Genomic DNA, 20,421 nt, shown 5'->3' on the forward strand with positions numbered 1-20,421 from the left:
GGATCAAAAAATATAAACAAATGGAGCTGTACCTAAACAATTCTAAGAATAGTGTTTGCTGTCCAGTTTAATTATCCCAGTTAATACATTTCCATTTCTCTATCATGAGTCTGTATTTAAATATATGTTACAGAAATGCCTTGGAAAAGTTTTTTTAAATCCATCAGTTATTATCCTTGATGAGCAAATTCAAATGTAACAAATTTATTCCTAATACAAATGTAGCAGCCTAATGACCATTTGATGTCTCTGGGTCAAGAGTCTCACTTTGTGCTTTTTCCTTTACTCACAATCCAGACAGAGTTCTGTAATTTTTGTGGCTTAGGAAGCAGCAGAAGAGGTCTCAGAACTAGTGTGGAGTTTTCATGCTTGGTGCCCATAGTAATTGGTAGCAATTGGCTACAGGATGTTGTTGATAAGATTCTGTAGCTCTGATTTGAGAAGAGAATCCTGCTGTTAGCTGTTGACGTCTGCTAAGGTTTAACAGCAGAAAGGGGTGCGGAATTGTAGCATTTTGCTCTTTCCCATTTAATGGAAGAGCTTTGGTCTGAGAAGCTCAACATCCTGAATTTCAATACAGGTTGTGCTCCCAAGTAATTTTGAGACTTTGAAGAAGCCAATTAACTTTAAATCTTCCCCCACCTCTTCTCTCTCTCTCTCTCTCTCTCTCTCTCTCTCTCTCTCTCTCTCTCTCTCTCTCTCGGTTTGTGTGTGTGTGTGTGTGTGTGTGTGTGTGTGTGTGTGTGTGTGTGTGTGTGCAGGTACACATGTTGAAGCAAAAAGTCAGTTTTGGGTAATGGTCCTTACCTTGCACCTAATTTGAGAAACTATTATCCTGCTATTGTACGAGTGAGTACATGATGATAGGTGACTTTTGAATTTCTGGGGATTCTCCTGTCTCTGTTTCCTGTCTCCCCGGAGTGCTGAATTTACAGACACGTGCTCCCTTATCCAACTTTATGTCTTTTCTGGGAATCTGAACCAGGTCTTCATGCATGACTAGATAGTTCTTTCCTAGTAAGTCATCCCCAACTACTGTGTTTAACCCCAATTTCGCATCCAACAAAACAGGTATTATAGTAAACACTATTTCCTATTGTCTTGTCTTAAATATGAGTTCCTACTAAGGCATTCAAGGAATGAGTGTAATCATTTATTTTTATAAAATTTCCAGAACTTAACTTCAGTGACCCTTGCTCCAGTAGTTGATTATCATAATGGCCCCATGCACGTGTCTCTTCCAGCCGAAGCTCAAGTTCACAGTGACGTTCCACTTCTTTATTTTTCTGCATTGAACCTGGTTGGCTTGTGATTTTTAAACCCCCCCCCCGAATGTGAAGCAATTTAACCCTTAAGAGACCTTAGAGATTCTTCATCTAGTTTAGGATAAGGTGTCAAGTAAAATGAAAAGACTGTCTTTGTCCCAGTGCAGTCACCTTCCAAATGAAATAGAGGCATCAGTGCGTCCAGGTTCGACTTAAAGCAAAAACCGCATAGAGAGTCATGGTGACAAATACATCCATCTAGTGTGACACTAAGCTTTTTCAGGTCATCTTTTATGCAGTAGTTGAAAATTATTATGGGCATTTAAAAATCACGTCCTGGCTATCTTGGGGCTTAGAAAGTCTGTGATAGGCTTTGACAGTTGGTGTCAGCAGCCGACTGAGATGCCATGTGGCCTAGTATTCCGCAGTAAATTAGCTGAGCTTGCTAACAATGAGTTGGTCTCGGCAAACCCAAGTGGTATGTGCTGTATGCAATAAGGTGACTTGTTAACAAACAATGACTACAAGAAATATAAATACCCAGTCCTGTACACGTAGACACACAAACATACAACTGTATAACTGATATAGCCAAGGGCCTTCTCCAAATGAGATTGCTTTAAGCCTGTTGACCTTGATCATGATGTATTACTACTGTTAATAGTTCTTAAAGGTAATGAATGTACATGCTACCTCACCTGGGGTTATGTATGCAAAAGACAAAGTCCAGGAGTCATTTTGATTTAACTCCCTCCATATTCTCACTCTGTAAATATTGGGTCAAGTTAGCCATTACCATCTGAGAAGCCAAGTTGATAAACTGTGCTTTTTTTTTGGCATTGCCGCGGAAGACCTCTTACGTGCCTCCGATATTCCAGCTCTGTCGCTCTAGCTTCCACTTTGAGGAGTTGCTTACACAAGGTGTCAGTCTTCCAATAGCTGGTTGATCTGTGCAGACAAGGCCTACAATTGCAGGAAGCTGCATTGTTGTTATCTTGCTATTGTTTGATAAATAGGCTTAAGGAGGAGTATAGTAATATATGTAATATATTATATACTATATAATAATATAGTATGATATAATATAATATGGGATCGTATAATAAGCGAGTGTGATCAGGGTGCACTGTGTGAAATTCCCAAATAATCAATAAAAGTAGTATGCTAGAACTAAAAACTTTGCCTATCTTCCTTTTTCCTATTTTTTCTAGCATACTATTTTTATTGATTATTTGGGAATAGTCTGTTTGTCACGACAGTAACTCTGTGGGGGTAGGTTTCTGGCAGTCTGCTTTAGAGTAGGAGAGCAAATTCTTCATTTCTAAGTGTTTTGTTGACCCATGATAATCAAAGTGCCCTGCTAGAGGAGGATAATTATTTTTATTAGTATCAGATGCCCTGTGGGTGGGTGTGGGTGGGTTGGTGGGGCTCCCTTCACCTCTGGAAAAAAATGATCTCAGATTAAAGAAATAGCTCCTTTCCTAGTTTTCTGTTGGTGCCAATTCCCGGAATATAAGCCTCATTCTTCCGTTTGCCGCTCCTCCCCCTTTTCTCCTATAAAAATCAGGCCTGTGAAGCTGAGCTCTGCGCACTTCCCCAAGGCCTCGAGTCAACCGTGTGATGGGTTAAAGTGCTTTGCATTCTGGTGAGACTCGCAATTGCTGGATTGTGGCTTTATTAGATCCCTTTGTTGTTTGGCTCCAGGCAGAAGTATGCTTTCTTAAAATAAGAAAAAAAGGTGTGGGGTGGGGTGGGGTGGGGTGGAGAATAAACTTAAAGAAAAAAATAAAACAGTATTTTTTTCTCTAGCAAGTGTTTAGAAACTGAGTAAGTAATTTACACTGTATGTATATACACAGAGACAATCCCCATGTCTAGTGGATTAATATTAATTTCTCTGTTATAAAAGTCAGAAAACATTCCAGTCTAGCCACTGTTTTTACCTTATATTATAGCCTTCAATCAATTAAATATGATTTTCAACGGTTTATCTGAGAATGACCTTTGCAAGTTAGGCAGTTTTGTCTATCAGTAGGCTAATGTTTAAGTAAGGCTAGGCTAAAACATGATGTTCCTTAGGTTAGCTGTATTACATGAATTTTTGAATGGATATTTTTAGCTTATAATGTGTTTATGGAGATACACTTTCTACAAGTTCAGAAGCATATATGTATATATTTACACATATGTGTGTACACTTGCATGTATCATAGGTTCAAGTACAAAAAAGGTCATGGAATATCAACGTAATTGTAACTGTAAGCTTGCTACCAAAGCCCAATAAACTTTAGCTCCTTTTCTCTAGATCGTGGTATTTTTTTTCAGACAAGAAATGTAAATGCATTATAACCTTTTCTTTTGCGGAAGAAACAACCGTTTTCTTTAAAGATTTAACTCGAAATGTCTTGGGTTAGGAGTAACCAATTCTAGGAATCCTCATGTTGCCTGTCTGTTAGTTATAGACAAGGCTCATGGTATCTTCTCCCAATGGCTGCAGACCTCCTAAATCATCTGCTGTTTGACACTTTCTGTATCTCTCTTTAAAGGGAAACTTGACAACGTAATCATGGTGTTCTAACTAGCAAAGCACCTAGATATTCCAGTTGCTACTCCACTGCAGTATGGTATGCAGTATGGGGAAGATGGAGGTCAGGGGATAATAGCCTTCAGCTGCAGTTACCTCAGCAAGTGCTAGTATCACCTTGTGCCTTATCAAGTCTTTGCTTAAATTCTCCTGCGTGTCCGACATCTCCCTCAGTGTAAACTAACGATCTTTTAAAGCTCTTGGTTGCTAAGTATTTCTTTCTTCATTTCTCAGTCTTCAAGATTCCAGGCCCCAGTTCAATGGGACTCAGGGTTGCAGTATATAAATGACTACGTAAGAGTCTAACTCAAAGCAAGCCCAACTGTCCTTAACGTACCCCACTGCAGATGTCCTCGTGTGTCCACTGAGGCCAGTGGAGCGCTTCCGTGACTTACGTCCTGATGAAGTGGCCGATTTGTTTCAAGTGACACAGAGAGTTGGGACAGTGGTGGAGAAGCATTTCCAGGGGACCTCCATCACCTTCTCCATGCAAGTAAGTTCACAGATTTCTCACAAGTGTTTCCTTCCTTCTCAAAGCTGAGCGCGGGACTCTGTCTCCTAGCCATCTTAGAGTAGCGGTTTTTGTGGTCTGCATTTACATTACAGCAGAAAAAAAATGTGACTGATGTAAGTTCACGTCTCCAAAGTGCACTGTGGAATGGCATTGCAGCAAATGTCTGCTATGCTGTTTACAAAGCAGGTGGGAGCTATAGACTAGCGCTTTAATGGGGTTGAATTAGTTTGCTTCTCTGTTGCGATAAGACACACACCAGAGGCAACTTGGAGAAAGAAGTGGTTTATTTGGCTTATTATCTACACTAAAGTCCACTATTGCAAAAAGCTAGGAATAGGTTCTTAAAAGTTAGCAACCTAGAGGCAGGAACCGAAGCAAAGAGCCCTGGAAGCTCGCAAGCCTGCTTCCAGGCTCCCATTCAATTATCTACCTTTCTCACACAGCCATGACCACCTGCCATGGCATAGCTCTGCTAAGCCAGGCCCTCCCCCATCGATTAGCAAACTAGAAAATGCCCCCATAGACCATGCCCACAGACAAATCTGTATCGTTTTGTTTGTTCTTGGTTTTGTTTTTTCTGCTTTGTGGTAAGAATATTTTGAGCATGCACAGGCTCAGCCCTGCCGCGGTTCCAAGGACAGCAGTGATTTGACAGCTAATGTGAGCCCCCTCTTCATAAGGCTTTCTTTTTTCCAGATATGATGCAAACCACAGTGATAGGGCATAGGCTGCTACAGTGAGTTTATTGCATATGGCCTACTACCAAAATGAAGAAAAATTTTTGTCAGTCACTAGAGATCTGCAGGCAGAACTTGGGCCAATACTCTTCAGGTTGAGAGAAGGCCCTCCATGATGTGTGTCATCAGTTGGGAGCCACGTACCTTGTCAATAACACCATGAATTTCTTCAGATCCCTATACATAGGGCTGGATGCTAGCATGTGTGTAAGGGCCCTTGTGCTTAGAAGCACATTGACTTCACTTCTCTGGTCAGAAACCAGTGCTCCAGCACATGGGGACCATATCCTCAGTACTTCATGCTCGCCCACATGTCTACGTCTCCATCAGTTACTCTCTCGTTGCTGTAACACCGTACCCATGCACATTCGATGCTCTCTAAATTAAAGAGGCAAAGGTTTCTCTTGGCTCACCGATTGAGATTAGGGAAGTAGTAGCAGTCCTATGAGGCAGCTGGTCGTGTTGTATCCCCAGTCAGGAAACCCAGAAGGAAGGGGTGCTCACCACACTTCCTTATCACTGAACTCCATGACACTAGCCCAGGAAATGCTAGGACCCATTTTTAACATAGATCTTTCCTCCTCAATTAGTCTAATCTAGAATCTCCATGATAATGTCTAGAGATTTGTTAAAATACTGCAACCTGATAACCAGTTATTAACCACCACACCATCCTTTCACTCCTTCCATAGCGTTTTGCCACAGACCTCTAAAGACAACAAGAAGCCAATATATTGAAACCCTTGACAAAAGATGTTCATCTCCTTCTCAAAACACAAACTCTGTCTTGTCTTTATTAAAAGTATCTAAGCATGCCTAGAAATTCAATTTGAGATGGTAATTCAGCTTAGGGTGGGTTTATCAAAAGTAGGTTGCAAACTGTTTCCAAAGTAGACCAGGTAAAGGAAATGGATGAGAGTATCAACCAGGAAATGTCAGTGTTGGATATCCAAGCATAATTCCATAAATATGACTGACTGACTATGGGAAGAATTAGAGCAACTTTGCATAAGTACTGTTGTGAAACTGTCTTAAAATTGCACTTCACATTAAAATATCTGTTATATTACAATCCTTTTTACCTTTTCCCTCTCATACATGTGTATCTTCAAGAACTAGGGTTTCTCAAAGTAATCTTAATCCATCCGATATGTTCTAATAGCTCTGATTCTATTATGTTATCATCTTAAGTACTGGTTGGGAATTATGAAGTTGATTTTAGAAGACACTGTTAGGTTATGGTTCAAGTTTGAAAATGTTTGATGTAGGTCAGATATGTGCTTAATCCTTGTCCTAGCGGGACAAGGTCGTAGAGACCTTCCTACCAGTCATGGTCATAAAGAGTTATATTTAGCCAAAACCACTGAATAGTAATTCTATTTTGAAATTGTGCATTGCAAAGAAGTTAGCTACCTTCTCTTTAGGATGCCTGCTTTCACTTGTCCTGCACTTGGAGACTAGGCTTATTTTCAGCAGTGACACAGACAATTGTCAATAATCTTGTTGGCTTTGAGGAGCTAGAACAAGGAAGGGGTACATGTGAGAGGTCTACACACAAAAGTCACTTTCCTTTTCAAGGTCAGGAGAGCTTGAAAGGACTGTCTCACCTGAACTTCATCCTCTTGCTTAAAGGATTTCTTGAGGAGAAACTGAATCAGATATTAATGAAATGACTTCTGACTTAAAGATGACCAAACCACAGTACTTTCCCTCCCCAAACATTTTCACTCTTATTTTTAATGTAATTAAAACCATAGCTGAAACCAAAGAGCGTGAAAAATAGAAAGGAGTGGCCTGCAGGATAATTCATCTCATCTTTTACATAACTCCTCACTCAGAAGGAAATGGGGACCTGTCTGGTCCCACACATTTGAAATGAATGGTCCCCATGAGACTACTCCAAATTAACACACAATGAAATTGGATCTAAATTATTAATGGGCAATATTTCTGAATAAGCAGGCAATGCCATCAGTCAGTTCTCACCCTCAACTCCGTTTCTTTTTTTTTTTTTTTCTTCCTCTTCTTCTAGGATGGTCCTGAAGCTGGACAGACTGTGAAGGTGAGTGCTTATTATGTGCATACAAATTAATACGCGCGATTATGGGAACTAATAAAAAACCACAACGAGCCATTTGCAGCGCATTGCTCTTTCGTTTTGTTATCTCCGAGGTCAGAGAGACCCTCAGTGTTAGAGTCATAAATCCTGACATTATAAACTGTGCCAAACAGTATGCTTCCCATTAGTTTACAAGACATTTACCCTTTGTAGTAAAATTATTACTGTGCAACCACTAAAACGGAAGTTAAACTGAGGAGTCCTAAAACAGAACAGGGCAGGGTTCATCATCTTCCTGTGGGTTATATGGGTCCTGATTAGACTAAGGCACCTGATATCGCTTTAGTTCTCTGCACAATTTAATTTCACTTATTCGTTCTGAGTAAAGGGACATTGGGTTATATGTCAAGTGCCTCCCTTTCCTCCAGGTCCCCTGACCTGTCTTTTCTTTAGGTCCACACATTCTTCTTCTCTCTAGCTACTAAATACCAGGGTTCAAACTTAATGGGATCAGTGGTGTTCAAAACGGATTTAAAGTGTGCTAGAGAGGAAAGGAGGATTTATTGTGATAGCCTCTGATCACAGTAAAACTAAAATCCTGGCTGGTTATGAAGCAAGAATCTAGCTTCTTTCGCACAAACGTGAATTCCTGTGGTTAGTGGGTTCAATGCTTAAGTAATAAAGAAGGCTGGGTTTTATGGTGGTAACAGTAAGAAGCAAGTTACACTGTGCTGCTCATGTCATACATGGTGAAATAGAATTTTTGGGTTTCAGGACTGGCCTGATTGACAGGGTAAAGTGGCTCGAAGTCAGACCAAGAAAACATGGTGCCTTTCTGATCTGGGTTTGTATCCAGCACCAGTGTTTAATATAACTATAGTGTCACTTTGCAAATAGGATGTCTGGGAGTCTTCCTGGGGAGTGAATGTCTCAAAGGGAAGCTAGAAAATTCCAAATGATCAAAAGAATGGCCCCAATTTCTCCAAACACATGACATGGAAAACTTGACAAAGGGAAGGGACCTTCAACTTTCTCCATTCCTCTGTCCACTGCCATGTTAGGCAGATGCTAAAAGAGGATACAAAATCAGTGTCTTTGCTTTGAAACCGATTCCTTTTTTTAAAGAATTTATTTATTTATTATATATAAGTACACGATACCTATCTTCACACACACCGGAAGAGGGCATCAGATCTCATTACAGATGGTTGGGAGCCACCATGTGGTTGCTGGGAATTAAACTCAGGACCTCTGGAAGAGCAGTCAGTGCTCTTAACTACTGAGCTATCTCTCCAGCCTGAAATTGATTATTAAAATACAGTGTAAAGGTATTCAAGCTTGACTACCAGAGTTCTAAAACTCAGAATTCAAATGTAAATTTAAAATGCACCAACTTAGTTGAAATGCATTGTGAAATACCACTTTGGTGCAGTTTCTAAAGCTATGGACAACACTGGAGACAGAACGAGTGGCCTGGGAGGATGCACGGCTATACTGTAGAACACACAGACTGATGACACACACATTAGACATAGCTGAGATTTATGTGAACAGGTAGATTATGTGCTGTAAAGATTTTATTTCAAAGTTCTAAAGGGGGCATTTACATAATTTTTCTATAAAAATGGAGTCGAATAGAAAAAAAGGAACTTCAGTGTTGCTAGGGACCAGGAGAAGGATGAACTAGAGAGTGACTGCTCATGACTGTGTCTTGATGTGTTATGGTATTTGGGAGATGGAGATTATTTTTAAAAATGTTAAAGGACCAAATTAGTACTGAGTCCAGCAGGACTGAAGACCATGGCTATATAGAGTTTCAGACTCCAACAGCAGCCTTGTCCCATTACCTGAACATGTTAACAAGTTCCTGTTCACTTTAATGGTGCTGATGGGGATTGGCTTAGAATCATGTAATCATGACCATGTATCAATTACTGAGTGTTCTTACTATAACCCACACTGGTTAGCTTAAGCTGACTTCTGTAAATAATTATATCCCTTTAAAAGAAATAAGCATATTACATTTGGAAAATCTTACTTGTTTCCAGCCTGATCCCAGCATTTTCCCAGTATAAATTGTGGGGTCAACTCAAACACACACACACAACACACACACAACGCACACACAACACGCACACACACACAACACACACACAACACACACAACACACACACACATCTTACCTGCACTCCACCGTAAACGTTAACTTTCTGTTCCACCAAGATGTACAAGTGAAGAATCTAGTTATCACATTGCGATCTTTACTCCACCTCACGTGAAGTTTTACTTGGGAGTCAGCAAAATAAGAGTCACCCCCACAAAGTCTCTCGGCTGTTATTTTAATAAAATCTAATAATTCACAATGCTGTGGGCAGGATGCGAGAACCCTCCTTATTATTGAGAAATATACCCAGCCTGGTTCTTTTCAGATGATTATGTTTCCCAGCCATGCTACTTTCTGGTGACAGAGTAGCTCATGGATGGTGTTCATATAACCAGGATTCATGGAAACCAGGCCCGCCATGATAGCAGCTTCTCTAGGGAGCGTAGCAGCGCCTTCAGAATCCAGCTGTCCTATCTGGATAGTTCTTGCCCAGGCTGGGAGGATTTCATGTTTTGAAGTTCACACAGTTAAACAAATGAAGGGAGGTTGGTCAGCCTACCATGGAAAGCATGGGGCCTATTCCTTTTTTCTTTACCTGTGCATGAGATTCTCAGTGCTGTCTGATGTCTGATTTCTGGGTTCTTATCCACTTTTGCCTCATGCCAGGTAGTAATAGCAATAAGCCCACTAATGGCCTTTTTCCCTGAAGGGGGTGTTGCTATTGTTAATGAGGGTACACCACTGAGTTAGCCTCTTGAACAGGATGGTACTTCAGGGATTTTTTTTTCCCGAAGCTTTCGATTCTACCTGGCAATGCACAGGCTGGCCTGACTTACACAGTAAGACCCTTGTAACAAGGAAAAGGAAATATTGAAGTAAAAAGTGACCTCTTATTTCATAATTGATTATTTGGTTTCTTTCTTGAGTTTAAAAGTAGAACACTACTGGGCACAGGGTGATTACTGCCTTGATGGAGGCACCCTGCAGGTTTGAGAACTAATCTCTTTCTTCTCTCTGCTACTCAGCCCTTCCCTGGCTCGCACCCAAGCAACCCAGGCAAACCTCATGGTCCCTTGCCTGTCATCTAGCTGGCATAGAACTTGGGTCCTAATGTTTGGATAGCAAGCACTTTACTGATTAAGATATCTTATAGTCCTATTTTCTTTCGTGTGTGTGTGTGTGTGTGTGTGTGTGTGTATATGCCTAATTGTGTATTTTTGTGTATGTGACATATTGACATTTATGTCTGTGAATCCAGGTACATGCAAGCCAGATGGACTGAGTTCTCATCTAGGAATCAAAGCCCAATCATCATTCTCTCTCTCTCTCTCTCTCTCTCTCTCTCTCTCTCTCTCTCTCTCTCTCTCTCTCACTGCATATGAAAACCTACCTGAGCTATGAGCCTCTGGAGACTCGCTGTCTCCATCTCACATCTCTGTAGACATGGTGGGATAACTGTTATGCCTGCTGCACATCTTTTGAATGGCTTCTGAGGTTTCAAACTCAGGACCTTACACTGTGTAACAAGGATTTTCACCCCTGGATCCACCTCGCCAGCACCAGTACACTAGTAGTATTTGTTGTACAAATTATTGAATCTCAAATCAAGATTTCTACCCTACCTTTGATCATTCAGTTCTCAGATAAAAGACACACAATCTTTATATTTATGATAAACCTTTATAGCTCTGGAGCTGGGCAGATATATCCCCTTTAAGCCATTAGAATTTACTTCCCCATCAATAAGGCCAAGTTGTGATTTTCTACGTTCCATCTGGACAGCTCTTAACTCCAACTGGCCAGTCCACATGGCCATGTTTTCATGATTCCTCTCCCATGTCGTCTTGTCCTCTCTCCATCTTCTCTATCTCTTGCCTATGGTCTCCTGCCTCTAATCCCAAGCCCAGGAACCCAAAACCCCACTTATACCTCATTTGCCCAGTTGTAGACTATAGGTATATTCATTCACCAATCAGGAATAACTTGGGGTGGGGGACAAGGTTACATAGCATCACTTGGGTCTACTTGTCAATTCTTTCATGCCTGGGGCCAACCAAGCTTTGGGGGGCAGTATTTACTATGACAATACATAGCAAAAGTCCAAACATCAACAATTATTTTATATAATTTTTTGCTTCCTTTTTAAAAATTTTAATATCTGGTTTTTGTTTGTTTGTTTAAGAAAGTGCCTATCTATATAGTCCCAGCTGTCCTGAAACTCACTATAAAGACCAGGCTACTTTGAACTATAGCGATCTGCCTGATCTTTCTGCTGTGTGATGGGATTAAAGATGTGCATTACTATGAATGGCTGTTTTTATTAATAACAATTTCACTAGTATTTTTTAACCTTTAAACTAGGATAAAGATGGACCTTACCAATGTGAGCCTGACATGGAAATTGTGGCTCCAAGTTCACTTTATTAATATGCACTTCATGTTCTCACAATTAGTTACTACCTAGTAGCTTAAATTTTTGAAGAGCTTTGGGACTGATCATATATCTTGGGGCTTTTGAAAAAAATGGTTTAAATTTGTTATGATAAATGACACTTGAGCTAGGTATGGTAACACACTATAACTCTATCATTTATTTGTGAGGCAGAGGCTGAGAAGCAAGTTCAAGACTGACTTGAACTACCAAGCAAGACTTTACACATTTCACTCTCTCACCCCTTTCCCATCATGCTCATGGACACACACTGGACACACACACACACACACACACACACACACACACACACACCCCATACATGAAACAATCTGAAAATTCAAAAAAGTACATTCTTAATTGAAAAAAACTGACTCTTTATCTGGATTTATTGATTGTCTGTTCTGAATATTGGAGTCTGATTATTTCCTATGAATAAATCAACAGTGCCCAGAAAACTTGTCTAAAGTGGGTTTCTGGTAGCAACCCTCTCCCCTGTGCTGATTTAGTCAGTGGGGGTGGATACAGAAGTTTGTTTTGACAGTTACCATGGTGATTCGGAGGCGTCTTATATCCTATGCCAATTCTGAGAGGATAGTGAGAAACAGACATGGAAGGCTGTCTATGGACAGAGTATCTTCATCCCAGAGTCACTGCAAAGGAAGATGTCATGTGCACAGGGTGGAGAAATCCATAGCTCAATAGTGAAAAAGATTTGGGTCTGTTATTTATTATTTCCATTTGGAATGAAATTTCCAGAGAGGTTCAATCTGCCTCAGGTCTTTTATCCTCTGATGAAAGCCACTGCAAAAGCTGCCTTGTCTCTGTTTATACCTAATGCATGTATTTACTGCCGGAAGAATTAGTCTCTTCAGGATGCAGTAGCTTTTATCTTGTAGAATTGCCTTATAATTTGCATCTGTTCCTAGAATAAATCTAATTTGACTGAGTCCCATAAACCAAAGACAGTTGTGATGTTCAGTATGTACTTCTTGGGACTGGCTGCTTTGGGAAGTGGTGAGGCTCCACATTCCCTGGCATGTTGAACTCCTGATGCTTTCCCCTAAACTCTTGGTCACCAGCTGTCCTGGCCAAAGAAGGGACCAACATCTTTCTTAGGAAACCTTTTCTCTCCTATTAAACCTTCAAGTTTCCTCCTAAGTAGGTATCAAAAGAGTAGATGTTTCCATTTCTTTTTTTTTTCAGTTCAACACAGTGGTTTTTATTTATCAATGTATCTGTTTACCTTCCTCATACAATTTCTGTTCTTCTATCTACCCCCAAAAAGAAGAGTGAAGGAAGAGTATTTGGGGGATCTGCCTGCTGGCAGTTACAAAGGCAATGACAATGAAAACAATCTTTGGATATAATTGAGACTGACAATCAAGAAGTCTAAGGCAGAGTAGAAAAAGTTTGGCAAAGAAAAGATAAGAATGAGAGAAAGGAAATGTGCAGGGGTCCATGTGTGTTTCTTTTCTTGCTACTAAGGGCTCCAGAGAAAACCTCAAACGGTACCAAGTACACGGTCTGAAGAATAGAAGTGGACCTTGAACAGGAAAGAGGAAGTGGAAATCAAGAAAAGAAGTAGAATCTAGTTAACAATAAGAGTCCTTATTTGTCTAAGCCAATCATAAAGATATAGAATAAATCTGCGTTGCAGAGAACAATATTTATACAATCTCTCCCTCTTCTGGAACAGTTTGTCATGCTGATGAGAAGGTCCTTCCTCTTTCTACAGTTTCTCATCTGAGGTTTAGCAGTCTCTTCTATCACCCAGGCCTTACCCAGATGTATCCATTGGAACTTCCCATTCACAGAGTAGTGATCTAAAATGGATGCCCCTCTTTCTAGGTAGACTACATTCCCCAGAGAAGGGGAAGGAATCACAACTTCTCCATTTCTAGTTCGCCTAACTCATATTTGCATAATGTCGGTTGGGTTAGAACAAAGGAAAACTTAACCAAGATCTGTGATACTTTTATGCTGTAACTTTTTTTTTTTATTATTATTAACTTGAGTATTTCTTATATACATTTCGAGTGTTATTCCCTTTCCCGGTTTCCGGGCAAACATCCCCCTCCCCCCTCCCCTTCCTTATGGGTGTTCCCCTCCCAACCCTCCCCCCATTGCCGCCCTCCCCCCATAGACTAGTTCACTGGGGGTTCAGTCTTAGCAGGACCCAGGGCTTCCCCTTCCACTGGTGCTCTTACTAGGATATTCATTGCTACCAATGCTGTAACTTTTTAAATTGTAGTTTTTATGTTTTATGTTCTCCAACATTTGACAAGTAACCTGGAAATGGAAGGCAGGGGCAGGGGGTATTCCCTGGCTGGAAAGAAAAGCAAGGCTTTGATATACAATTAGAAGAAATGACCCTAGGACTGGACTGCCCAGTTTCAAACACAGATGCCAAGTGCATCTACCCTCTATAAGCCAAGCTTTCTGAAGCCCAGTATCCATTTACACATTTAGAAAATGAGGGCTTTACTGGTCCTTCACTGCCTTCGAGGGATTTTGTAAGAACCAAATGGATGATTATGTGCCCAAGCTCTTAAAACTGTGCCTTGCACAGAGCGAAGTCTCAAGAAAAAGTGCTATGAGCTTTTATAATTTCAACTTGAATTTCTCTGTAGCTCTCAAAGGTAGGCATTAATATTTTATACATGAGCAGCTGAGGTTTACAGAGAAAATTCACTTACCTAAAAGCATACATAACAGGTAGCAAAATTAGGAAATCAAACCCAAGCCAGAGGAAAAAACACACATCCTCCTTGTATCACGTGGGCAGTGTGTTCCCTCAAAACTGTTAAGTCATCCCGTCAGTGCAACCAACAGTGTTCCAGAAGAGGGAGAGGTTGTATAAATATTATGTTCACTGAAACACAATTGATGCTGTATCCTTTTCCTTGGCTTAGAATAATGTTGGCTTCCACCCAAAAATACCCCGAGGACTGTCATTGTTAACTAGATTATACAGGTGAAGATTAACAAAGCAAAACATTGCTTTATTGCTGTATGTCCACTTATAGTAGAATTATATGTTTTAGGTGTTTAATTTTTCATTAGTGCTCCCAACAAATACCACCAGTAATTAGAGGCCCTGACATATAGCGCAGTAGGCATTGAGTGTTCTAATTTTGTTTTGAGATCTGTAATGCAAATGTGGCAAACAGGACAGATGTGCTCTGACTGTCAGGTTTTTAGCATTCAGTAGACTTTCCTCTGAAGCTTAGATTGGGAATTTCGGTATAACCACTGTGAAAAACAATGTCCCGAGCAGAGACGGATGTTCTGTAGACCCGGAGATCCCAAATAACTGTAAAACATCATTACTCAGAGTCACCCTTTACCTCTGTAGATGCAGGGAAAAAACCCAGTTGCTCACTGCTACCATTTTTGTTGTGGGATAGATACTTGCTTCTCCAAAAACAATTATTGAACGGGTTTTGAAGTTGCTAAAGTGTCTGCCTCAAAAGCACGAGGACCCGAGTTTGAGGCCAGGAAATTCTATGATTAAACCTAAGCCTGGTAACACCTGCTTATAATCCATGTGCTTGAGAGGCAGGGACAGGCAGGCTCTCTGTGACTCACAGACCAGCACGCTTAGCCTATGTAAGGACTCTAGGCTAGTAAGAGACCGAGTCACAAAAATAAAAGTAAAGCAGACTTGACAATTCCCCCCATTCTCCAAGACTTTTCTGTAGCCTCATGCAAATGTACACTCATATGCACATAAACCTGCACACAAAGGAATAATCAAACACACACGTGCAAAATAACAATGGCCATTAAAGCGTTGATTCTCACCATCTTATAGTTCAAGCCTAGACAATTTTATGATAAATTATCTAAGCCCATGTAATCAGTTCCTTCCAACATCAGATCTTTAAGCCTGCAGTATCTAACAATGGACTTGGCAGAACTGTGGGACCAGCTAAAATGACTGTGCCCAGTTAGTCACGTGAAAAATGTTCAATACTTTTGTTTAAATGCAAGAGGCCAGGTTAGTCTCAGTAGACAAGCCCTTTGTTACCATGAATCTTCTATGAACACACAGTGTTCGATGAGAGCCCAGAAAATAATATGTGCTGTGGTAGAAACTGGGCACTCAGCTGAAATAAGTCCAGATGTTATGAGATTTTATCTCAAGAGTTATTAATAGCTAAAAATAATAAAATAGAAGACTAGATTGCCTTGAGCTACCTCTCTAAGTTTTAAAACTATAGATTGCTTAGAAATTGCCTCTGGGTGGAGACAGTAGATGGGACTCATAGACAGAGGTGAGGGCTCCTTAGGTGACCTAAATATGTAGCAGTTCATTTCCAAATCGGGTAATGCATCTCCAGTTGCTAATCATAATACTCCATTTTAAAATATTCATATTTTATGGTTTATTAAACATAAAAGAAAAATACATAGTGATCTTAGTCATTTTTTTCACAAGGACCCCAAAGGAAGCCTATTTCACCAAGACATAAGTATTACCATTTATTGCATCTGCTTTATTATCTATAGCATATAAATGTTCTTCATACCCCTGAACCCAAATCTCTGATGACAGGAACCATGGCAGAGTTCTGCAATGCCACAGACATTGCCCAGTTTTATGATCTGTTCTCTCATATATTTATATAAATATACATTTGAATCTGGCCCTCATGACCTGACTTGACTCAGCCCCGTATTCATCTTGAATTATTCAGTTCCTTCCAGGGGTCTCTTTGCCCTTTATACTGGAACCATTAATAAAGTAATTGTCAAGACTCAAAAAGCTTTGGGAAAAGTTAAAGATTGGAGGGCTCAGCCTGGTGCAAGAGGGAATATGTATAATGAATTACAGACCTGGAAACCTGCTGAGCCACAGACATGTAGAAATCAAGATGCCCCCCCTGATGACTGAAAGCACAAGATTTTGAAGAGACTCTGATGGGCCTTGCACCAACTGCAATGAAATATCCATACCCCCTCCCCACCTCCTTGTGAATCATGTCAGCACTGGGAAAGGGTAATTTTGAAATTTAACTCTATGTCAATATAATATTCCAACTTCAGAGGGAAAAGTCAAACAGTGATTTGAAAGCTTGTATTCTATCAATATAGAAATAAGGTCCTTGGTTTCCCATTATGGAAGTTGCCATTTCTTTGCTCTGGTGTATTTTTTTCACTAGACTTTTCTACCTCCTGATGTTATAGAAAAGGCAAACAAGGAGTTGTTTAAGAAGTTGACCTTGCCTTAAGTGGTTAAGGAAAATAAACAGCGTCGGGTGAACAAAGTGAACCTCCAAATACTGGTTTTCTTCCCAATGAAATCCATTTATCCTAATGTTCACATTCAGATCTCTCACTCTGCCTCTATATATCTATTCTCTGGAAAAGAAATTACTTCTTATGCTACCTATCCCATTGCCCTGAAAAATGACCCAAGAGGGGCTTTTATTTGTGTTTCAAATCATCTCTTGGTTGTAAATGGTATAAATTCCCAAATGCGATCATGTCCTAGCAGTACAATTTTGATGTTACTGTTCAGTCATGAAAAGAATAAATGTGATTCTAAGCTCAGATCCACCATCAAATGGTAATAGATGAATCCCACTCTTAAGGAAGAGACTCAAAGCATAGGCCTTCAGAGAATTCTGGGAGGCCTAGTGACCTTGGAAATTAGATATTTTCTGTTACAGTACAATCTTCCTCTTCCAGCAAATGTGTGTGCATGTGTGTTTACATGCACACGCACGCGCGCACGCACACACACACACACACACACACACACACGCACGCGCAGGCATACACACACACAAAGAGAAAGAAAAAAGGAAGTTGAGACAGGGAGAGAAAACATTGAAATTTTTCTTTTATTTTTAAAATTTTGTAATCCAGGGTACTGTGAGGGAACTGTTTCCAGTTCTGCACAGCTTGCATTTGGAATTGATGCTGACAATTACCTCACCACCAGGTACCCCACTCCTGCCTCTAAGGGAAAGGAGCTTCCTGCCTCTCCTGTCTGCCTCCTTAGCGTTCACACTCTAAGCTCAATCTTGGAATATAGATGTCCCAATAGTAGAATGATAAAAAACTATAAAAGTTCTGTATTTCCCATTGAGTTTTTTTTCCCCAGTGAGTGTCTATAGAGAGCCAGTCACTGCTAGCTCTGGCCTAAAGTGCAAGGAAGGCCAGCCAAGACAAACTCTTAGCTTCACATCCATTCCTCCAACAACCAAGTGAGCAAATGAATCATTGCAGACATACAAGATGTTGTGAGATGGGAGAGGGAGAAAAGTAAGAGCCAAGTGAATACTTGATTTGGGAGACAAAAAAGGCCTTTTTAATGAAATGACCTAGTAGAGCACTGTAGGCTAGAGAATGACACAAGCCAAACATGGGTGCTGAAGAACATTCTGGACTAAGAAATTATCAGTGGGAGTGAAGTTCTCATTTCACAATTTTGGAAGATGAAGAAAAGGTGACAAAAATAGGGACAAAGGTCATGGAAGTTAGAGGTCAGTTTGAAGATGGAGAAGGGAGAAGTCAGGCAGTCCTTGTGCATTGTCGGAAGTAAAAAGTTTGAATTATCTTCAAAGTGTAGTATTTGATGGTTCAGATGTGATAAAGACAAAAGGTATTTCCAAGGCATCTACTGTAGATCATCTTAGCTAGATTAATATTTAAGTGTCTAAGTGTACTGTTCTAGAATTTTAATAATTATTGCCCTCTGTTTATTATGGTCTTAAGGTTTATCACTAGCATTTTAGCATTACAAAAAAGTTAAAAATGGGTTGAATTTTTTTCTTCTAGTTCCAGGCGCATTTTTCCTTTTGTATAATCTAAGGGTTGGCAAAGTTCTTTTGTTAAAGTCCATATAGTAAACTTGTAGACTCTGAGTGCCAGATGCAGTTTTGTCACAGAAATACACTTTTGCTTTTGTAACACAAAAGCCATCACAGAACAGATGAAAATAAAATTTCACAACTGGGCTGGGCTGTGTATTTATAAGAGGATTAGCTGTCTAGATCTGTACACACAGTTTATAGGCTTACAAGGTTTGAGGGGCCATCTTCTGGCCATCCCAGAGACTTCAGGACGTTAGTTATAGGAGTGGATGTTCTCGCCTCATGACTGTCAAGAGAAGAGCTGATACTGACAGGAGCTGGCAGTTATCCTACAGTGATCGGGCAACCTGCTGATGTTGATGTGGAATGGCAGAAGTAGAATAAAGCTCCAGTCTCGGTGATACTATCAGGTCCTTCCCCCAGTCCTGAAGCCTGTCCTACCCCTAAACATTTTCAGTTAGGTGATCCCACCACGTTCTCTGCTGTTAAGGCTAGGCAGAGTTGACTCTTGCCCCTATCAAGAGAAGACATGCTCAACTAGACCTGCTCTAAAATATTCAATTATTGTTCGTTCTTAATATGCTTAACTGGCAGTTTGCATAAACAATTTCTAAAGTGCTTTGCATCACTGTAGTGCTCATCAGATGCCAAGGGGGATCTTTGAGCGGAAGTCTGCAAATCAATGGCCCTAGAAGAACTTAACTTGCAATGGCTTCCCTCTGGTGCATGACCACATGGTAATTCCATTAACTTTAATGATGGTTTGGCTGCACAAAATGGACCCTGTTAGTCTATTCTCTTCTTTGTTTTTGGCATTAAATCTTCTCCTCCAGTTAACTCTTCAGAATAAGTATGGGCAGCTATGCCATTTATTTCTTGGCCTTTATTAATATATGCAGGCTTCTCCCTCACGGGAGGCAGCCCTAAATGAGTGCATTAAAAATGAATTTCCTATGCCATTTGTCGATGCTGAGAAAACCCCGGAGTCAGGGACATCAGTGGATTATTATGGATTGTTGCAAGATACAATAAAATCATAAATATGACTCAAAACAATTACTGTGGTCACATTAGCAAATTATCAGATCCATAATTTTCTCTGGAGGCTGGCCTGGGAGAGTTAAATAAAGTGCCAGAGGGAGGAAAGTTGTATTTTAGGAATGAGACAACGAGAGCTAGGAGAGAGAAATTTATGATTTAATTTGCTGGGTAATCTAAATGAGAATAACTATTGGATTTCTAAGAAGTGGACTTTGATTAGCTTCAGGTGTCAGAAATGGACAGAAAATATGGGCCAGTTTATGGTTTTTAGGGAGTCTTTGGGAAGGGGGGCAGGAAGGTGTTCATTGTGAAGACTAACGGTATAACTTGACCTTTGACCTGTTTCCTTCTGTGGTCTTATTGTCTGTGTTCAGATAATTGGATTATCCTGAGACTTGCTGGCTCTCCCCTAGACTTGTACTTTACTTTCTTCACCAAGTGTCAATCCCCCCCACACACACACTCAGAAATAAATCAATTGGAAATGAAATTACCCATAGCATTCATTTTTCACCATCTAGTAAATGAATCTCTCTAAAGAACAGGAGTCCCTCCCTTCTCAGCTCAAGCTTAATAGAGTCCTTCTTTGTGGCAGAGGTGGTACAGAACTATTGTTGAGCCTCTCCTCTTTACTGGATCATGAGGCAACATCTGTCCAGTGACACTTCTAGTAGCATGTTCCTAGAGTCCTATGCATATTTTCTGACGATCTAACTGGAAGCTTGCTCCGTAAGCATGGCAGCTTAGAGTAAAGCTGCCCATCACTCTGTCTCTCCAGTCAGCGGCGACGGAAACCCAGGCTGCCCTCTGATGGCAGGCATGCCCACGCCCACACCAGTGGTTAGAGTTTTAGGAACA

The 20,421-nt window shown here is 40.4% G+C and overlaps 1 protein-coding gene across 9 annotated transcripts in view; it reads left to right on the top strand.

Annotated features, from left to right (window-relative positions):
• Fhit (fragile histidine triad diadenosine triphosphatase) overlaps positions 1–20,421 on the top strand; it is a 1,507,501-nt gene that overhangs the window by 1,191,706 nt on the left and 295,374 nt on the right. For all 9 annotated transcript variants that reach the window (XM_063274603.1, XM_063274602.1, XM_039093632.2 and 6 more), the window contains 2 exon segments: positions 4,197–4,342; positions 7,133–7,162. In XM_063274603.1, coding sequence (XP_063130673.1) covers positions 4,197–4,342; positions 7,133–7,162 — 176 coding nt within the window.

This window comes from Rattus norvegicus, chromosome 15 (genome assembly GCF_036323735.1).
Source record: "Rattus norvegicus strain BN/NHsdMcwi chromosome 15, GRCr8, whole genome shotgun sequence".
Lineage (NCBI taxonomy): Eukaryota > Metazoa > Chordata > Mammalia > Rodentia > Muridae > Rattus > Rattus norvegicus.